This window comes from Erinaceus europaeus, chromosome X, assembly GCF_950295315.1.
Source record: "Erinaceus europaeus chromosome X, mEriEur2.1, whole genome shotgun sequence".
Taxonomy (NCBI): Eukaryota; Metazoa; Chordata; class Mammalia; order Eulipotyphla; family Erinaceidae; genus Erinaceus; species Erinaceus europaeus.
Window position 1 is genome coordinate 118,491,034 of NC_080185.1, and position 19,010 is coordinate 118,510,043.

The window sequence follows — 19,010 nt, forward strand, 5'->3', positions numbered from 1 at the left end:
ATATAAAACCTTTCACATGGATTTGTAAGGACATATTTAATGTAAGCTCCTTCTTCCTGAATTAGCATGCACTTTCAAAAATAAAGTATTTATGTTTATTGACAAAATCATTTTGCAGCATAAAGAAGTCATTTTCCTTCAATCTCTTCGTGGCATGAGACTTCACAAATGACTTCACTTTGTGCTATGACAAATGATGTACAAAGCTATCATTTTAGAGTTCATATTCGGTACTTATCAGTTAACCCAGTTTTTGTCGTCTTTGGGACATTTTTTATGCATATAGATGCCATTTTATTACAGTATTTCTGGCTTTGGCACTCAGTGACTTTATCTTAAAAAAATTTTGTTGCTGAATTTCAGGATGATTCCTTTTGTCCTACATTTATTCAAGTTACTTCAATTTACCAGATTTGAAATTTCTACTGACATTTTTGTGAGCATTCCAGAGACTTCTGTAAATAGTCTCACTTGATTTGTAAAATAGGCAAAAACGTTAAGACTTTCCTTATCAGATTTTAGCACTAGGGTGATGCTTCTTCTTCTAGCGTTTGCCCTTCTTCCATAGCCAGTCAACAGCGTCAGGTTGAGCCTGATGTAAAGTTTCGAGACCTCCTTTGAATCTGGAGAGGTGGCAGTCGTTGACTATGTGGGTCATAGTCTGTCTGGAGCCGCAGGAGCAGAGTGATGCTGACCTGGCAAAAATAAGTTAGGCCTTGTTCTTTTCCTCTATTCTTTTACTTCTTGTAAGGCTGGATTTTATGTTTTAAAAATATTTGATACACTCACCAGTGAAAACTTCTGGGCCTGGAATTTTCTTCGTGGGAAAAATGTCAGACTTTCAGTGGTTATACATCTCAGGCATGTCATTCCTTTTCTATACCCTTTTTTTGGTAACATGTGTGTCCTTCTAGAGATTTTCCCACTTTTTCTAGATTTTTCCAAATTATTGAATAAAGTTGACTCTAAGATCCTTTTTTCTTTATATTTATAATATCTTCAGCTATCCTGCTTTTTAAAGTCTTTCTCCAGGTTGTTTATACTCACTTTTCTTATTCAAAGATCTTATTTACTTAATTTCTGAGAGAGGGAGACAGACAGACTGAGGGAGAGAGACCAGAGCATGACCCTGCTCTGCATGTGTGATGTGGAGTGTCACACCTGGGGGCTTACTGATGCAGGTCCTGCGCTCTACCTGCTCAGCCTCTTCCCTAGATGCCACAGGCCTACTTTGAAACAGTATTCAGTCGACTCATTTTGCTCTCTAGTCCATAGTTTTTGTCTAGTTTTTTGTAATTACACAAGTAAATTATTTCCTAATACAGATTATGACTTTCTTTTGACCTGTAACACCTTTAATTGTTGTTGTTGTTGTTGTTACCATTTAATTGTGTTGAGGTCCAGAAGACATGCTTCTTTCCTTTTTCCCCAATTTTGTAAAATGTCTTTGAGACCACTTTTATGGACTGGATGAATTCCATAAATACCCTCGTGTACTTGAAAAGCTCATATACTGTGTAGTTGTTGAGCGGGTGTTTCATATATGGGCTTAAGTCAGGCTGTTTGTGCCACATGCACTTAACCCGCTGCACTACCGCCCGACTCCCAAGTCAGGTTGGTTAAGTGTGCCATTCAGGGGACTGGGTGACGGTGCACATGTTACTATGCACCAGGACCTGGTTCAAGTCCCAGGTCTCCACCTGCACAGGGGAGGGGAGGCTTCAGAAACAGTGGATCAGTGCTACAAGTGTCTCCCACTTTCTCCCTCTCTCTATTATATGTCTCTATCAGAAACAAATAAAGAGGAAAAGGGAAAAAAATGGCTGCTGGGAGTGAAGGAGTCATCATGCAAGCAGATAACCCTGGTTAAAGAAAAAGACATTCTGATATTCTATATCCTTGATGTCTTTTTTATATAAAAAAGGTTTTATTTATTAATGGGAGGGAGAGAAAGTGAGAGAGAAAGAACACCGGAGCATCATTGTGGTGTATGTACTGCCAGGGACTGAACTCGGGACCTCATGCTTGGAAGTTCAATGCTTTATGTACTACATGACTCTTAATGACTTTCTTATTTGAATTTTATCAATTGCTTACAGAGATATGAGAGTATTTCAGTATGATTGTGGGTCTGTTCTATATCTCTATCTTCTGTTGAAAACATTGCCCTGTATCTTTTGAAGTTTTATTATTAGTTGTGCTCACATATAAATTTGCTCAGTCTTCCTACTGAATTAAGCCTTCTATGAAGAAGTCATTTATAGGTAATGGTTTTTGCTTTAATCTATAGTTTGATATCAGTATAAATATTGATTTAGGCATAAAGTTTTCTAGGAGGCTTGAGGAACAATAATCATACACTAGTTCCTCAGGTCAATATTCTGATCACTGTATACATCATAGCATTCAAGGTATATTCACGACACAGTTAACCAGATGTAGAGGAGAATAGCATACACCCAGGTGCGTTGATACCTGTGGGGCATCAACTTCTCATACTTTCATATTGTCCTTTAAGTATTATTCCTTCTAGCTAGAGATATATTTATCATTTGTTATCATTAAAGCTTAGACTGATGGTCAGTTTTTTTTTTTTTAAAAAAGACAATATTTAGTGAAACTGAAAAGATCTAGAACAATCCTAGGAGTGTGACAGGCAGGACTGTGGCATGCAGCCATGTCACTTGTGTGCTGTACAGAGTCCAAAGCCAGAAATGGGGGTCCTGGACCAAGATGAATTCGAGATCATTTTTAATGAGTGGTTTTCAAGTGTAAAGATCAAGATTATGTCACTGAAATGCTAGTAAATAAATTTCTCTGTAATTGATGCTATCTCACTTGCCATCCTAGACACCTTGAAAATTTGCTCAAAGCCAGTGGTTATTCAGTTTATCTTTGTTGATGACCTAGATAGCACTGAGCTAACCTTGCTTACACCAAAATATGAAGAAAAGACAAAAAGAACTGTGTATAGTAAGCAAGGGGTTCAACACCCAGTCTCCCCTCTCTGATCATTGATCCTAGAGACCTTAAGACCTAGCAGAATGTTCTTTAGTTTATGCAGAAGGCAATAGGAACTGCATTCTTGCAAATACCATAAAACTTCTACTATTATACAACATAATTCTGACGCAAAGAAATGAAGCCTGGACTTGACAACTGAAAGTCTTTTTAGTAGAACCCAGACTCTGGTGAGTTCATGATCCATATTCTCTCTCTCTCTCTCTTTCTCTCTCTCTCAGATTTTATTTATTGATTGATGAGAAAGATAGGAGGAGAGAGAAAAAACTAAACATGACTCTGGTACATGTGCTGCCAGGGATCGAGCTGAAGACCTCATGTTTGAGAGTCCAGTGCTTTATCCACTGTGCCACCACGTGATCCATATTCTCTTTCCAAGATGACTGACAGAGTCACCCCTCAGTCTGGCTCTTCCTTCCCCATTGGGGAGAAGTTCCCTTCAGAGAAAAGGTATGGGTTATTTTCATCAGAAGTCCAAGTCATGGCACATAATAGCCACTGTGTACAATGACTAATTTTGATTTGACCATATCTGTACACCACTTAGGTCCTGCCCTAGAAGTTGGCAAAGCTAAGAATGAGTTTGCAGAAATCGTCAAATTGCATAATAGCATTTAGAATTTGTTAATTCATTTTACCTGATGGACTCAAAACAGTTTACTTCTAAAGACACAGGTTCTCAGGAGGGTGGTATTGGAGTCTGGAAGAAAGAGTAGAAGTCCCATCAAACAGTCAAGTGATGCTGACCCACCTCCTAGAACATTCACTAAAGCATCATGGACTTCTTTTTTCCAACTGGAGAATGAAGGTTAGAGGCCAGGTTAGAGTTCCTTTCCAGAAAGGAACTGCTCTGATGCTCTTTCTACAACCACAATTAAATGCCTGTGCATTACCTCTTCCATGTCAGCTTAGAGGATTCCAGGTAGAGTCAAACCCAAGGCATCTGTTTAGGTGATAGGTTTTTGTTGTTGTTTGTTTGGTAGAGATTTGTTCACTAAATATAGCCTTAAAAAGACTTTCAGGGGGCCGGGCAGTGGCTCACCAGGTAGATTGCACATGTTATCATGCATGAGTACCAAAGTTCAAGCCCCAGTTCTCACCTGGGGGAGGGAGGGATGGAGCTTCACATGTGGTGGAAAAGTCCTGCAGATGTCTCTTTCTTTCTCCATCTCTTCCTCCCTATTTCTCTCTGTCCTAGCAAATAAAAGAAAAATATGATGCTGGAGCAGTGGAGTTCATCATGTAGGTACAGATCCCCAGCGATAACCCTGGTCGCAAAAAAAAAAAAAAAAGCAAAGCAAAGCAAAAAATAAAACCAAACACTTTTTAAAGTACTGAATATCTATGTAATCAGCATGGGAATAGTACCTGTAATCTCAGAAGCCAGCTCGTGATTATTTCCCTTTCTTCCCCCTCTAGTCTCCTGATTTTACTCTAAGGACTCATTTTGCCTGTTTCTATTCTTCATGTGAACGGAATTATGTACACTATGCACTCATTTACGTCCGGTGTCTTAATCCAACACTGTATTTGCAGGATTCATCAATCCTGTGTGTAGCTGTAGCAGACTCTTACGTTTTCCTCCAGAGACACTGCTGCATCTTTACATGATCAAATTAACCTCATTAGAGTGACTCATTTGGGAGGGTCAATTATCTACTATTATGAACAGAGAGGATGAGAGTGCTGAAGAGGAGGGACAAACCAGAGGCAATTTACAATTTACTGATATAGTGTATTTCTGATACCTAATTCAACTTACTGATTCAAACAAACCTAAGTCCCCTTTGAAAGGAAGAGTCAGTCCCTAGTCTAAGACGTCATCAGATCCTGTCCAAAGAAAGACTCACCCCCATCCCACCCCCTTACTGGTGATGGCTATTAAATGACAGGATTCTTCAAGATTGCCCATTCTGCCTTGAGACTGAGAAATGGGGGTTGGTCGCCATCTTTCCACACTTTTGTCCCTGTGATCCCTGCGTGTTGACTCCCTGCACATTCTGGATAGATATTTGTTTAGTAAAGGGTGAAGAGTACTGCCGGCACTTGCAGTGCATTCACAGCATGAAGATTTCATACTCATTCGTACAACACCAGATGGGGAAGCTTAACCATCAGAAATAACTTGTCCAAGGCTGCTCAAAGCCAGGATTTGAACCCATGACCTTTAGTCATCTCCACTGGTGACTATGCCTTGTCTCCCTTGGGCTAGCAGAACATAGTGATGGCTGTGTTTGGGGGGCACCTCATGGCCAGGAGCTCTGCCAACTGAGCACACCTTGAAGTGTCCCAGTCAGTTCCCCTGTGGGTGCGTAGAGGGGGCCTGTTCAGGGTTCTCTCTTGGCTGCTGGTGCTGCTGTCTGTTATGAAGTTCTGTTGGCCAGCTCCTCATTGTGGGTGGACAATCAACACTTGTCACCCTCCCCCAGTCCCTGTCTGTCTCCTCACACATTTCCCCCACTTAGCTCCTCTTCAGCCTTCAGAGCTTGCCTGGCATATAGCTGTCCTGAAGAATTATTTGTTGGGGGGCTGGGTGGTGGCACACCTGGTTGAGTGCACATGTTATAACGTGTAAGGACCCAGGTTCGAGTTCTGGTCCCCACCTGCAGGGGGAAAGCTTTACGAGTGAAGAAGCAGTGCTACAGGTGTCTCTCTCTCTCTCTCCCTCTCTATCTCCCCTTACCCTCTGGATTTCTGACTGTCACTATCCAATAAATAAATATAATTAAAAACAATAAATGAAAATAATTATTTGTTGGATGAATGAATACACGAAGGATAAATGGTGCTTTCAAACTTGGTTGTTTAGATTTTTTAAAAAGATTTCTTTCTTTCTTTATTGGGGAATTAATGTTTTTTTCTTTTTTTTTTGACTGATTTTTTTTTAATTGAGGAATTAATGTTTTACATTCTACAGTAAGTACAATAGTTTGTACATGCATAACATTCCCCAGTTTCCCATATAACAATACAACCCCCACTAGGTCCTCTGTCATCCTTCTTGGACCTGTATTCTCCCCACCCACCCACCCCAGAGTCTTTTACTTTGGTGCAATACAACACCAGTCAAAGTTCTGCTTAGTGTTTTCTCTTCTGATCTTGTTTTTCAACTTCTGCCTGTGAATGAGATCATCCCATATTCATCCTTTTCTTTCTGACTTATCTCACTTCACATGATTCCTTCAAGCTCCATTCCAAAATGGGCTGAAAATGGGGAAATCACCATTTTAATAGCTGAGTAGTATTCCATTGTGTATATAGACCACAACTTGCTCAGCCACTCATCTGTTGTTGGACACCTGGATTGCTTCCAGGTTTTGGCTATTAAAATTGTGATGCCAAGAATATATGTGTACACAGATCTTTTTGGATGGGTGTGTTTGGTTCCTTAGGATATATCCCCAGGAGAGGAATTGTAGGGTCATAGGGTAGGTCCATTTCTAGCCTTCTGAGAGTTCTCCAGACTGTTCTCCACAGGGGTTGGACCAATTTACATTCCCACCAGCAGTGCAGGAGTGTTCCTTTGACCCCACACCCTCTCCAGCATTTGCTGCTGTTACCTTTTCTGATGTATGACATTCTCACAGGAGTGAAGTGGTATCTCATTGTTGTCTTGATTTGCATTTCTCTGACAATCAGAGACTTGGAGCATTTTTTTCATGTGTTTCTCTGCCTTTTGGATCTCTTCTGTGGTGAATATTCTCTCCATTACCTCCCCCATTTTTTGGATGGGGTTATTTGTTATCTTGTTGTTGAGATTTGCAAGTTCTTTATATATTCTGGCTATTAGCCTCTTGTTTGATGTATGGCATGTAAAGATCTTCTCCCATTCTGTGAGGGGTCTCTTGGTCTGGAGAGTGGTTTCTTCTGCTGTGAAGAAGCTTTTTAATTTGATGTAGTCCCATAGGTTTATACTTGTCTTAGTCTTCCTTGTAATTGGATTCATTTCATTGAAGATGTCTTTAAAATTTATGCGGAAAAGAGTTCTGCCAATATTTTCCTCTAAGTATCTGATAGTTTGTGGTCTAACATCCAAGTCCTTGATCCACTTGGAATTTACTTTTGTATTTGGTGAAATACAGTGGTTCAGTTTCATTCTTCTGCATGTTTCAACCCATTGTTTCCAACACCATTTGTTGAAGAGACTCTGCTTTCCCCATTTAATAGTCTGGGCCCCTTTGTCAAAGATTAGATGTCCATAGGTGTGGGGGCTCACTTCTGGGCTCTCGATTCTATTCCACTGGTTAGTGTGTCTACTCATGTTCCAGTACCAAGCAGTTTTGATGACAATGGCCCTATAATACAGTTTGAGATCTGGGAGTGTGATGCCTCCGGTTCTGTTCTTTTTTCTCAAGACTGTTTTGGCAATTCTACGTCTTTTCTGGTTCAGATATATTTATTTATTTTTATGAGAGAGAGAGGAACATTGCTCAACTCTGGCATAAGATGGTTTGAGGGATGGACCTCAGGCATGCAAGTCTTGTGTTCTGCCGGAGTCCTGAGCTATTTCCTGAGCCTAAATTCACTTCTGATATAAATACTGTTAAAAAATATCTATTCATTTATTTATTTGTGTGTGTATGTGTGTGTGAGAGAGAGAGAGAGAGAGAGAATGCCAGAGCACTAATCTAGCACATGCAATGCCAGAGGATTGAACTCAGGACCTTATGCTTTTAGGTTTAATACTCTAACTAGTGGAATACCTCCCAGGCCACTAAGATTGCTTTTTTAAAAATGTTATTTCTACCTCTTGATTACTAACAAATGGAAGCAGTGATAATAAATTTGAAAAGGAAATGCAATGTGCCCAACCTTTTACAGTATAAGACATAAATAGGAATAATTATGAAATCTTATGACTCATTCTAATTCTTAGCATAGTCTCTATATAATATAGCCATTATATAGGGTGATACTCTAAAAAAATATTTATTTGATAGGACAGATAGAAATTGAGAGAAGAAAAGACAGATAGGGAGAGAAAGAGCGACGCCTGCAGCATCTTCACCATTCATGAACTTTCTTCCCCCCTTTAAGCAGGGAATGGGAGCTTAAACCCGGGTCCTTGCACATGGTAATGGGTGCACTCAGCCAGGTGTGACACTGCCCAGCTAGAGGGTGATATATATATAGTGTTTTGTGCTTTTTATTTCTCTCTATTTTGTATATGTTGATGTCTTCCATACCTTACTTGCCATTTTTACATTTTGGGAAGAGGTTTGGGGGATTGAACGCAGGACCTTTCACATGTGAAACAAGTTCTTTACCATTGAGCTACGTTCCCAATTTACTTGTCATTTTTAATAAAATCAACTATAATGTGATGTATAATTAATGTAATATAGTATACAGCATAATATAACCAGTCCCACTGTATGTTCCACCCATAATAACCATTGCTTTGTGTGCCCAGTGTCCAGCTGACATTGCCTGGCTGATTTTCTGGAACCAGAGTAATTTACAGGAATCAGGACTGCAGGTTGCCTTACTTGTGGACCTGTTCTTTTGGCTATCGCTGTATCTTTGCCAGGATTATGGCAAGCTGTGATGACCTGTTTTTCCCTTATTTTGTTCCAGGATGTTTTTCTCTGGTGGGCAGTGTGGCCATGCTGCCAGACCTGAAGAGTTTTTACTGACATTCAAGATATTTCTTGTCATTATTTGTCTCCATGTCGTTTTGGTTACATCCCTGGAAGGTAAGGTACCTATTCTCCTACATTCTGTTTCTCTCTCTCCTTCCCACACACAACCCCATGTTTATTTAGGATTTTCCTTAACATGGTAAAGTAAACATAACATAAAACTTATCATTTAAGGACTGGGTGGTGGCGTTCTTGGTTGAGTGCACGTGTTACAATGTGCAAGGACCCAGGTTAGAGCCCCCGGTCCCCATCTGCAGGGGGAAAGCTTTGCAAGTGGTAAAGCAGGGCTGCAGGTGTCTCTCTGTCTCTCTCTTCTGTCACCCCCTTCCCTCTCGATTCCTGGCTATCTCTATCCAATAAATATAGTTTTAAAAAGAATTAAAAATAACTTATTTAAACCACTTGAAGTGAACGGTTCACTGGCATTAAATATATCCACAACTAGAGTTGGTGTATTGCACCAAAGTAAAAGACTCTGGGGTGGGGGAGAAGGTTCAGATCCTAGAACATGATGGCAGAGGAGGACCTAGTGGGGGTTGAACTGTTATGTGGAAAACTGGGAAATGTTATGCATGTACAAACTATTGTATTTTACTGTCAACTGTAAACCATTAATCCCCCAATAGAGAAATTATAAATACACACACACACACACACACACACACACACACACACACACACACACACACACACACACACTTTTTCCTTCTTTTTTTTTTTGTTTACCAGAGCACTGCTCAGCTCTGGCTGATGGTGGTGCAGGGGATTGAACCTGGGACTTTGGAGCCTCAGGCATGAGAGTCTCTTTGCATAACCATTATGATATCCACCCCTGCCCTCACTAGTATTGATCTTTAACATATTTCTCATCTCATGTAAATGAAATACATTATTTGTCCTTCTGTATACAGATTAGGTCACATAGTGCAATCTTTTCAAGGTTCATCCATGCTGTAACATGTGTTCAAATTTGTATTCCTTTGGAAGATATCAATGTATGTATCTACCACCTCCTGTTTACCATTCATCACTGATGGACATTTGGGTTATTTCTACCTTCTCATTATGGTAGATGTTGCTACCATGAACACGGTGTATAAGTATCCTGCATGAATCCCCACTTTCAGTTCTTTGGGGAGAAATACCTAGGAATGGACTATTGCTGAGTCTCATGGTAATTCCATTGAACTTTTAGAGGAGGATATACCAAACTCTTCCCCACAGTGGCTCCACTATTTTATATTCCCACCAGCAAGTCACAGAAATTTCAGTTTTTCTACACCCTCATCAGCAACTGTTATTTTTCTGTTGTTTTGATAATGAATGTGAAGTACCACTTCCTTGTGGTTTTTGATCTGCATTTTCTTAGTGATCTGTGAGGCTGATTGTCTTTTCAGGTGCTTACTAATCATTTTATTTTATAAAGGGGGGGAGAAAAGAAAGAGAGGGAACCAGAAAATCACTCTGGCACATACATTTCCAGTGACTGAACTCAGGAACTCCTGCTCAAGGGCTCAACACTTCTCCCACTACACTAGCTCCCAGGCCACATGTTCATTCTTTGAAAAATTTAAAGGAGAGAGACATTCAAATGAAGCAGCATGGTTTTAAGAAAAGAAAATTTTCAGAAGCTTATGAAATACAGAAGGAACGGTACCCCGAGGAGGCAGTAAAGGCCAACAGTCTTTAAGCTGTCCTGTCTATGGGTGTAACTGTCAAAGAAGGAATCTCATCGGGGATGTTAAGACATTACTAAGGACTCACAGAAACATTTTTCTTATTTAGAAGACGATGGCAAAGAAATCTTCATTTGATAAAGCATATGTCTACTAGTAGCAAGCAATAATATATGGAAACAGACATATACACATAACTCCCCCTTGCCTCTGACACGATGGAAAACTTTGCAGCTAAAACATAGTTGACAGCTGTTCATACAAATAGGCACTAGGGTAAACTGTCGAGAAGCCTCGGTACTTTACAAAAAGAAATTAAAAGAGTAAAAGGAACATAATGCTTATAATGTGCCAAGACCCTCACTCTCCATACATCTACTCTCTTAAGCTTCTCAACCAAATCTATGGAGGGAAGATCCTCATCTTAGCCCCATTTTCCAGATCCAGCAGCCAAAGCTCTAAGAGATTAAGAAACTTACTCAAGATCATTAGTACCTAGGAAGTGGCCAGGCTGGGATTTGTACCCAGTTCTGAGTATGTAACTACAGGACCATAGTTCTCAAACTTCAGCATTCATCAGAATCCCCTGGAAAGCTGGACCTGTCCCAGATTGTTTGACTTAGTAGGTCTGGGTGGTGGTGGTTCAACTGAGAATGGACACTTCTTACAAGCTCCCTGGTTGATGTCAGTGCAGTTGGTTCAGATACCACCCTTCGAGAAACCCTGTTTACACAACGGGCAGAAGATGTAAGTAGGGAAAGAACATTCCAGATAGCTATCATGGGATGCATTGTGTTGTTGTGGCCACACGCCATGTAAACTATGCTCACACACATCATCTCCGTGGAGTATTAAAACATCACTGTGGGATTGGCAGGGCACAAATCAAATGTCCCCACTTAACTGATGAGTAAATGTTCCCAGAGAGGCTACTGGTTAGCAAATGGTGGAACCCAGACTAGATACTAGATCTTCAGTCTCACGTTTCCATGCTTTTTCCACCACAGTGTAGATGGGGTAGGAAAGTGGAACATATGAGGGGTAAAAATCAAAATGAAAGCTGTTTGGCAGAAAAAAATGTTTTTCAAAAAAGGATATTACAAAATGATGAGGGGTGGGCGTCAGGTAAAGAGGAAAGTGCTGGGCTCTGAGGCAAGCCAGAGTGGCTGTCTACAGTGTTGAATGGCCTTTGTGCTCTGGCTCAGGGAGGAACTAATTCTTAGTGGTTCCCAGGTTGGAGCTCTTTCAAAAGCTCATTAATGTTCCCGTTATCATTTATATCCTTCCTTCTTTGCTGCTTTTTAAAAAACTTTTTAAAATGTATGTTTCTTTATTTACTTTTGGATAGAGACAGAGAGAGAAATTGAGAGGGGAGAGGAAGATAAAGAGGAAAAGAGACAGAGAGACACCTGCAACCCTACCTCACCACTCATGAAGCTTGCCCCTGCAGGTGGGCACCAAGGGCTTGAAACTGGGTCCTTGTGCACTGTAGTGTGTGCGCTTAACCAGATGTACCACTGCCTGGCCCCTGCTGCTTTATTCCCTTCCCTGCTCCTTCTCTCTATTTCCTGGGGTGATCCCCATATGAAAACACTTAGATGCCAAGAGCCAGCCTAATATCATTACTTATAAGAAACCTGCCTTGGACTCTTCAGAAGAATGAAACCTCGCTTCCAGTCCACCAATCATGGAGCTTCCCCTGGTGCTGTCCATGGTGCTTCCAAGTAATGCTGAGGATCAAACCTAGAGCCCCCTGCAAAAGGCATGCATCCTGCAGAGTGAGTTGACTGCTGGCCCCTCTCACAGAACATCTTCATGATAGATATATTTAGGCTCAGTTTTCATAGAAACAGTGAGTGTCAAGGAAATGAAGCCATTTTTCCATAGTCATACAGATCAGAGGAGGCCCCTGTGGGGTCTGTATGTAACCTGTACCATCCAGGCTGCCCAGTACATATTTGAAAATTGAAAAAATAAGTCACTGGGAGAAGATGAAGGAGGAGCCTGGGGTCTGCCACTAAGAGCAGTCATTGCTGGACTCTGGGGGAGGTGGACTGCAGAGACAGCAGCTTTGCTCTGGAAGCTTGAGAGATGACTCAATGAACTTTGCCAGGTAACTGATTTTGCCCTAATCTCTAATTCTCCTGGGCTGTGCCAATACCTTTGTATTATTCCTTTTTCTTTTCTGTTCTTTCTTTCTTTTCTTTTTTCTTTTTTTGTCTTCCAAGGAGGTCTTCTTTTAGGTACAACGATTCTATTTTCCAGAGGGTGAGGGTGAGGGTGAGATGACATAATAGTGGAAGATGGTTATAATTTCATTCTTGCAGAGTTGTCGTCCCCATTTGGAAACAATTACACATTTGAGCCAGTTTGGTGATCTCATGAGTTATAATTCCCAACTTGTGCTCCCCCCACCCCCTCCTCTCTCTTGGCTGGACCTAGATCCTTCTTTGCTACAGGCATTTCCAGTGATAATTCCTCTCTATTTCTCCTTTTCTGAATCCTCACTGCCTTATTTCCTATTTCACTCTTAAGCTTTGTCCATCCAAGTCTTTGTTCTTCCTTATGCAGCAAATGCTAGAGTTGTAGGAGGTAGGTGATATGTTCCTGAAAGACCAGGAACTTATCTTGTTTGATGGTAGCCTCCAATGCCAAACTCAGTGCTTGTCTCTTCTCTCAGTTCCCATTTGTAAAAATGAATCTACAAATGCTTATCATGGCATTGGTCTGAAGTTCAATGTCTCTTCACACTTCCCCCGAAAGAGGCATGAAGTTACCTCTGTAGGGCCCTGACTCTTTCTGTGACAGCCTTTAGAAGTGGTAGAGACTCTAGCTAGGTTGAGGGAAACAAATAAAAGAAGAGGACCTTGTGTCCCACTTTCTACTGGGAACTCCTGGTGAGAATGCCTCACAGGAGCCTGTAAATCAACAAGGCAGCGGTGGAGAAGAGAGATGGTGGTTCAGTGTTGATCAAAACTCCAGGAGTGACTTTTGCTGAGTGGTAAATCCCCAAGATGTGGTGCGATCTTTGTCTCACTATTGTTAGGAAAGTCCCAAATAGCAAGAGCTCTTAACACTAAACATTTAAAGTAGCAAGGGCAGCAGCAACCCACTTTATTTTTTTTAATTTATATTTTACATAAATTTTTATGTTTTACAGATTAATGTTTTACAGTCGACAGCAAATACAATAGTGTGTACATGCATAACATTTCTCAGTTTTCCACATAACAATAACCCCCGACTAGGTCCTCCGTCATCTTTTCCAGGACCTGTACTCTCCCCCCACCCCACCGCAGAGTCTTTTACTTTGGTGCAATACACAAATTCCACTCCAGGTTCTGCTTAGTGTTTTCTCTTCTGGTCTTGTTTTTCAACTTCTGCCTGTGAATGAGATCATCCCATATTCATCCTTTTCTTTCTGACTTATCTCACTTCACATGATTCCTTCAAGCTCCATTCCAAAATGGGCTGAAAATGGGGAAATCACCATTTTAATAGCTGAGTAGTATTCCATTGTGTATATAGACCACAACTTGCTCAGCCACTCATCTGTTGTTGGACACCTGGATTGCTTCCAGGTTTTGGCTATTACAAATTGTGCTGCTAAGAAAATAATGTGTGCACAGATGTTTTTGGATGGATGTGTTGGGTTCCTTAGGATATATCCCCAGGAGAGGAATTGCAGGGTCATAGGGTAGGTCCATTTCTAGCCTTCTGAGAGTTCTCCAGACTGCTCTCCACAGGGGTTGGACCAATTTACATTCCCACCAGCAATGCAGGAGTGTTCCTTTGACCCCACAACCTCTCCAGCATCTGTTGCTGCTGTTACCTTTTCTGATGTATGACATTCTCATAGGAGTGAAGTGGTATCTCATTGTTGTCTTGATTTGCATTTCTCTGACAACCAATGACTTGAAGCATTTTTTCATGTTTATCAGCCTTTAAGATCTCTTCTGTAATGAATATTCTGTCCATATCCTCTCTCCATGTTTGGATGGGGTCATTTGTTTTCTTGTTGTTGAGTTTGGTGAGCTTTTTAATATTTTAGTTATTAGCCTCTAGTCTGATGTATGGCATGTAAAGATCTTCCCCCATTCTACACGGGGTCTCTTTGTTTGGATAGTGGTTTCTTTTGCTGTGCAGAAGCTTTTTGATTTGATGTAGTACCGTTGGTTTATATTTGTTTTAGTCTTCTTTGTGATTGGATTCGTTTCACTGAAGATGTCTTTAAAATTTATATGGAAAAGAGTTCTGCCAATATTTTCCTCTAAGTATCTGATAGTTTCTGGTCTAATATCCAAGTCCTTGATCCACTTGGTATTTACTTTTGTGTTTGGTGAAATATAGTGGTTCAGTTTCATTCTTCTTCATGTTTCAACCCATTTTTTCAAACACCATCTATTGAAGAGACTCCCCTCTCCCCATTTAATAGTCTGGGAACCTTTTTCAAAGATTAGTTATGTCCATAGGTGTGGGGGCTTACTTCTGGGCTCTCAATTCTATTCCACTGGTCAGTTTGTCTATTCATGTTCCAGTACCAAGCAGTTTTGATGACAATGGCCCTAAAATACAATTTGGGATCTGGGAGTGTGATGCCTCCAGTTCTGTTCTTTCTTTTCAAGATCGTTTTTGCAATTCTAGGTCTTTTATGGTTCCAGATAAACATTTGTAGCATTTGTTCTATTCTCCTAAAAAATGTGTTTGGGATCTTGATGGGGATAGCGTTAAATTTGTATATTCCTCTGGGTAGTATATTCATTTTGATGATGTTAATTCTTCCAACCCATGAACATAGAATATCTTTCCACTTCTTTCTGCCTTTTTCTATTTTCTTGAATAATGACTCATAATTTTCAGTATACAAGTCTTTCAGTTCTTTGGTTAGGTTTACTCCTAGATATTTTATTCTTTTTGTTGATATAGTAAAAGTAATTGATTTCTGGATTTCTTCTTCTTAGTATTCGCATACAGAAATGCCACTGACTTTTGTATGTTAATTTGGGGCCTGACACTTTACTGTATTGCCTGATAATTTCCAAAAGCTTCTTACTGGATTCTTTGTGTTTTCTATGTATCACATCATTTGCAAATAGGGATAGGTTGACTTCTCTTCTAATCTGTATGCCATTAATTCCTGGCTCCTGCCTGATTGCTATGGCAAGAACTTCCAACACTATGTTGAATAATAATGGTGATAGTGGGCAGCCCTGTCTAGTACCTGATCTGAGGGGAAATGCTTCCAGTTTTTCACCACTGAGTATGATGTTGGCTGTAGGTTTGCTATAGATGGACTCCACTATCTTCAGGAATTTTCCATCTATTCCCATTTTTTGTAGTGTTTTGATCATAAAGGGATGTTGTATTTTGTCAAAGGCTTTCTCTGCATCTATTGATATGACCATGTGGTTTTTGGTCTTGCATTTATTGATGTGGTGGATCATGTTGATTGATTTACATATATTAAACCAACCTTGCATGCCTGGGATAAACCCCACTTGGTCATGATGAACAATCTTTTTAATATACTGCTGTATCCAGTTGGCTAGAATTTTGTTCAACATTTTAGCACTTGTGTTAATCAGAGATATCGGTCTGTAGTTTTCTTTTTTGGTTGTATCCCTGTCTGCTTTTGATATCAGAGTGATGTTGGCTTCATAGAAGCTGGAAGGGAGTAGTCCAGTGTCTTCAATCTTCTGGAAGACTTTTAAAAGCAGAGGTATTAACTCTTCCTTGAAGGTTTTGTAGAATTCATTTGTAAAACCATCTGGTCCAGAACTTTTATTGGCTGTGATTGGCCTGTTCATATTTTCTAGTTTCTCTTTATTTAATTTTGGAAGTTTGTTGTTATCTAGGAACTTCTCCATTTCTTCCAGGCTCTCTAGCTTGGTGGCATATCATTGTTCATAGAAGCCTCAGTATGATATGTTGAATTTCTGTGGTGTCTGTTGTGATATTTCCTCTTTCATTTACAATCCGATTTATTTGGGTCTTCTCCCTTTTTTGTTTTGTGATTCTGGATAAAGGTTTGTCAATTTTGTTTACTTTTTTGAAGAACCAATATTTAGCTTCATTGATCTTTGGTATGGTTTTCTTATTTTCAGTGTTATTTATTTCTGCCCTAACTTTAGTGATCAGTCCTTGTTGCTTTAGGGTTCCTTTGTTCTTCTAGGTTTTTAAGGTGTGCAATCAGGTTTTTTATTTGTGCTTTTTCTTGTTTCCTAATGTGTGCTTGTATGGCTATGAACTTCCCTCTCAGAACTCCCTTAGCTGTGTCCCAAATATTTTGATAGCTTGTGTCTTCATTTTCATTGAACTCTCAAAACATTTTGATTTCTTCCTTAATTTCCTCTTTGACCCAGTAGTTGTTAAGTATTATACTGTTGAGTTTCCACATTTTGGGACTATTACTAATCTTTTGTTTATTGTTAAGTGTTAGTTTAATTCCACTGTGGTCTGAGAAGATACTTGAGATGATTTCAATGCTCTTGAATTTGCTGATGCTCTCTTCGTGGCCTAACATATGGTCTATCCTTTAAAATGACCCATGTGGTGAGTTGGGCAGTAGCACAGAGGGTTAAGCACAGGTGGCGTGAAGTGCAAGGACCGGCATAAGGATCCTGGTTCAAGACCCCAGCTCCTCACCTGTAAGGGAGTTGCTTCACAGGCGGTGAAACAGGTCTGCAGGTGTCTATCTTTCTCTCCCCCTCTGTCTTCCCCTTTCTCCCTTTCTCTCTGTCATATCTAACAACAACAACATCAATAACACCAACAATAATAATTACAACAACAATAAAAAGGGCAACAAAAGGGAAAATTAATAAATACTAAAAAATTTTAAAAAAAAAGAATGACCCATGTCTACTTGATTAGAATTTGCATTCCAGTTTCTTGGGGTGAATGGCTCTGAAAATGTCCAATAGTTGTAGTTTAACTATCTGTTCATTTAGCTCCCTCATTTCTTTATTGATTTGCTGCCGGAATGATCTGTCAAGTTGAGAGAGTGAGGTGTTCAAGTCCCATACTATTAGTGTATTGCTGTTAATATATTGCTGTAGCACTTTCAGGAGATGTTTGATGTATTTAGATGACTTCTCATTGGGTGCACAGATGTTAATAATTGTTAAGTCCTCTTGATTGACTGATCCTCTGAGAATTAATGTCCATCCCTATCTTTTTAAATTCTATTTATTTTAAAGTCTGTCATGTCAGATTGAGAATAGCTGTCCCTGCCATTTTTTTGTGGTCCATTGGCTTGTATAGTATTTTTCCATCCTTTCACTTTGAGTCTGGTTTGTCTTGTTGAGTTAGATGGATTTTCTGCAGACAACATATAGTTGGGTTGTGTTTTCTGATCCATCTTCCTACTCTGTGCCTTTTAATAGGTGAATTCAGGCCATTGGCATTTATTGATATCAAAGACTGAAGATATTTCAATGCCACTATTGTAGATTTTTAGAGTGTTCTGATATATGGCATATTTATGGTGGTCTGACTGTTGATAGGAGACCTTTCAGAACTTCTTTCAGGGCAGGCTTGGTGATGATTCTTTCAACTGTTGCTTGTCTGAGGTTTTTATGCCTCCATCTAGTGTGAATTATAGTCTAGCAGGATAAAGTAGTGTTGGTTGAAAGCCCCTGTCATTCCCTTTTGGCCTTTAGTGTTTGTGTGAAGAAATCTGCTGCTAATCTAATGGGTTTTCCTCTGTAGGTGACCCTTTGTTTTTCTCGTGTAGCCTTCAGGATCCTTTCTTTATCCTTATTCCTTTCCATTATAAATATAATGTGTCTTGGTGTCTTTAAGTCTGGGTTAATTCTGTTTGGGACCCTCTAGGCTTCTTGAACCTTCATGTCTTTTATATTATCTAGACTAGAGAAGTTCTCATCTAGTAGTCCTGTAGAGTGCTTTCTTCCTCTCCCTGTCTTTCTTCCTCTGGTAAGCCAATAATGTGTATATTATTTCTTTTGAAGTCATCCCACATGCCTCTGCTGTTGTTTTCAGTATCTCTTAATCTCTTTTTGAGATCTCTTACTTCTTTCTTAGTTTTCTCTAATCCGTCTCTGATCTTGCTAATTCTGTTTTCTGTCTCATTTATTCTATTTTCTCTCCCCTCTGCTGTTTTCTGTAGTTCAGCTATTTTGTTACCTTGTTCTGATATTGTATTAGCTTATTTAGCTAGTTGTGCTCTTAGCTCAGCTATTTCAGCTTTCAGTTCTCTGATTACCTTGAGACAGTTCGTGTTTTCTTTCAGAGTCTCATTTATTGTTTTCCCATTTTTGCTGACTTTACTTGAAAACTCTTTCCTCACTCCTGTGACTAATTCCTCAGTTAGTATGTGTATGTTTATCTTATTCTTCTGTGTTTCTACCTTTGTGGGGCTTTTAGCTGAGCTTGTGTCCTGGTTCATTTCTCCAATGTTCCTTCTTGGTTTAACCATTGTATATAGTATGTTATGAGATCCCTCTCTCAGTACTTTTCAAACTACTGATCATTCTTGCCTGGATTGACTTGTGTCTACGTAAGGTACTTAAAGAGTTCATAGTTGTGGAAACCAAAAGTTGTTTCAATGTTATCTCAATCCCTGAGTTGAAGCACAGTGGCTTTTAAAGCCTCTTTTGTTCTTTTTCTTCCCTGTAGGCTATTGGAACTTTAGGGCTTTTTAACTATAAGT

At 39.8% G+C, this 19,010-nt stretch overlaps 1 protein-coding gene and 1 long non-coding RNA gene across 13 annotated transcripts in view; one reads left to right on the forward strand and one right to left on the reverse strand.

Annotated features, from left to right (window-relative positions):
• LOC132535790 (uncharacterized) overlaps nucleotides 1–19,010 on the reverse strand; it is a 345,179-nt gene that overhangs the window by 254,908 nt on the left and 71,261 nt on the right. The gene's annotated exons all lie outside the window — the stretch shown is intronic.
• Nucleotides 1–19,010, forward strand: part of ADGRG2 (adhesion G protein-coupled receptor G2) — a 140,347-nt gene that overhangs the window by 51,530 nt on the left and 69,807 nt on the right. For all 11 annotated transcript variants that reach the window (XM_060182942.1, XM_060182953.1, XM_060182949.1 and 8 more), the window contains one exon: nucleotides 8,599–8,717. In XM_060182942.1, the coding sequence (XP_060038925.1) occupies nucleotides 8,600–8,717 (118 nt within the window). In that variant the 5' untranslated portion in view covers nucleotide 8,599. The remainder of the gene's footprint in view (nucleotides 1–8,598; nucleotides 8,718–19,010) is intronic.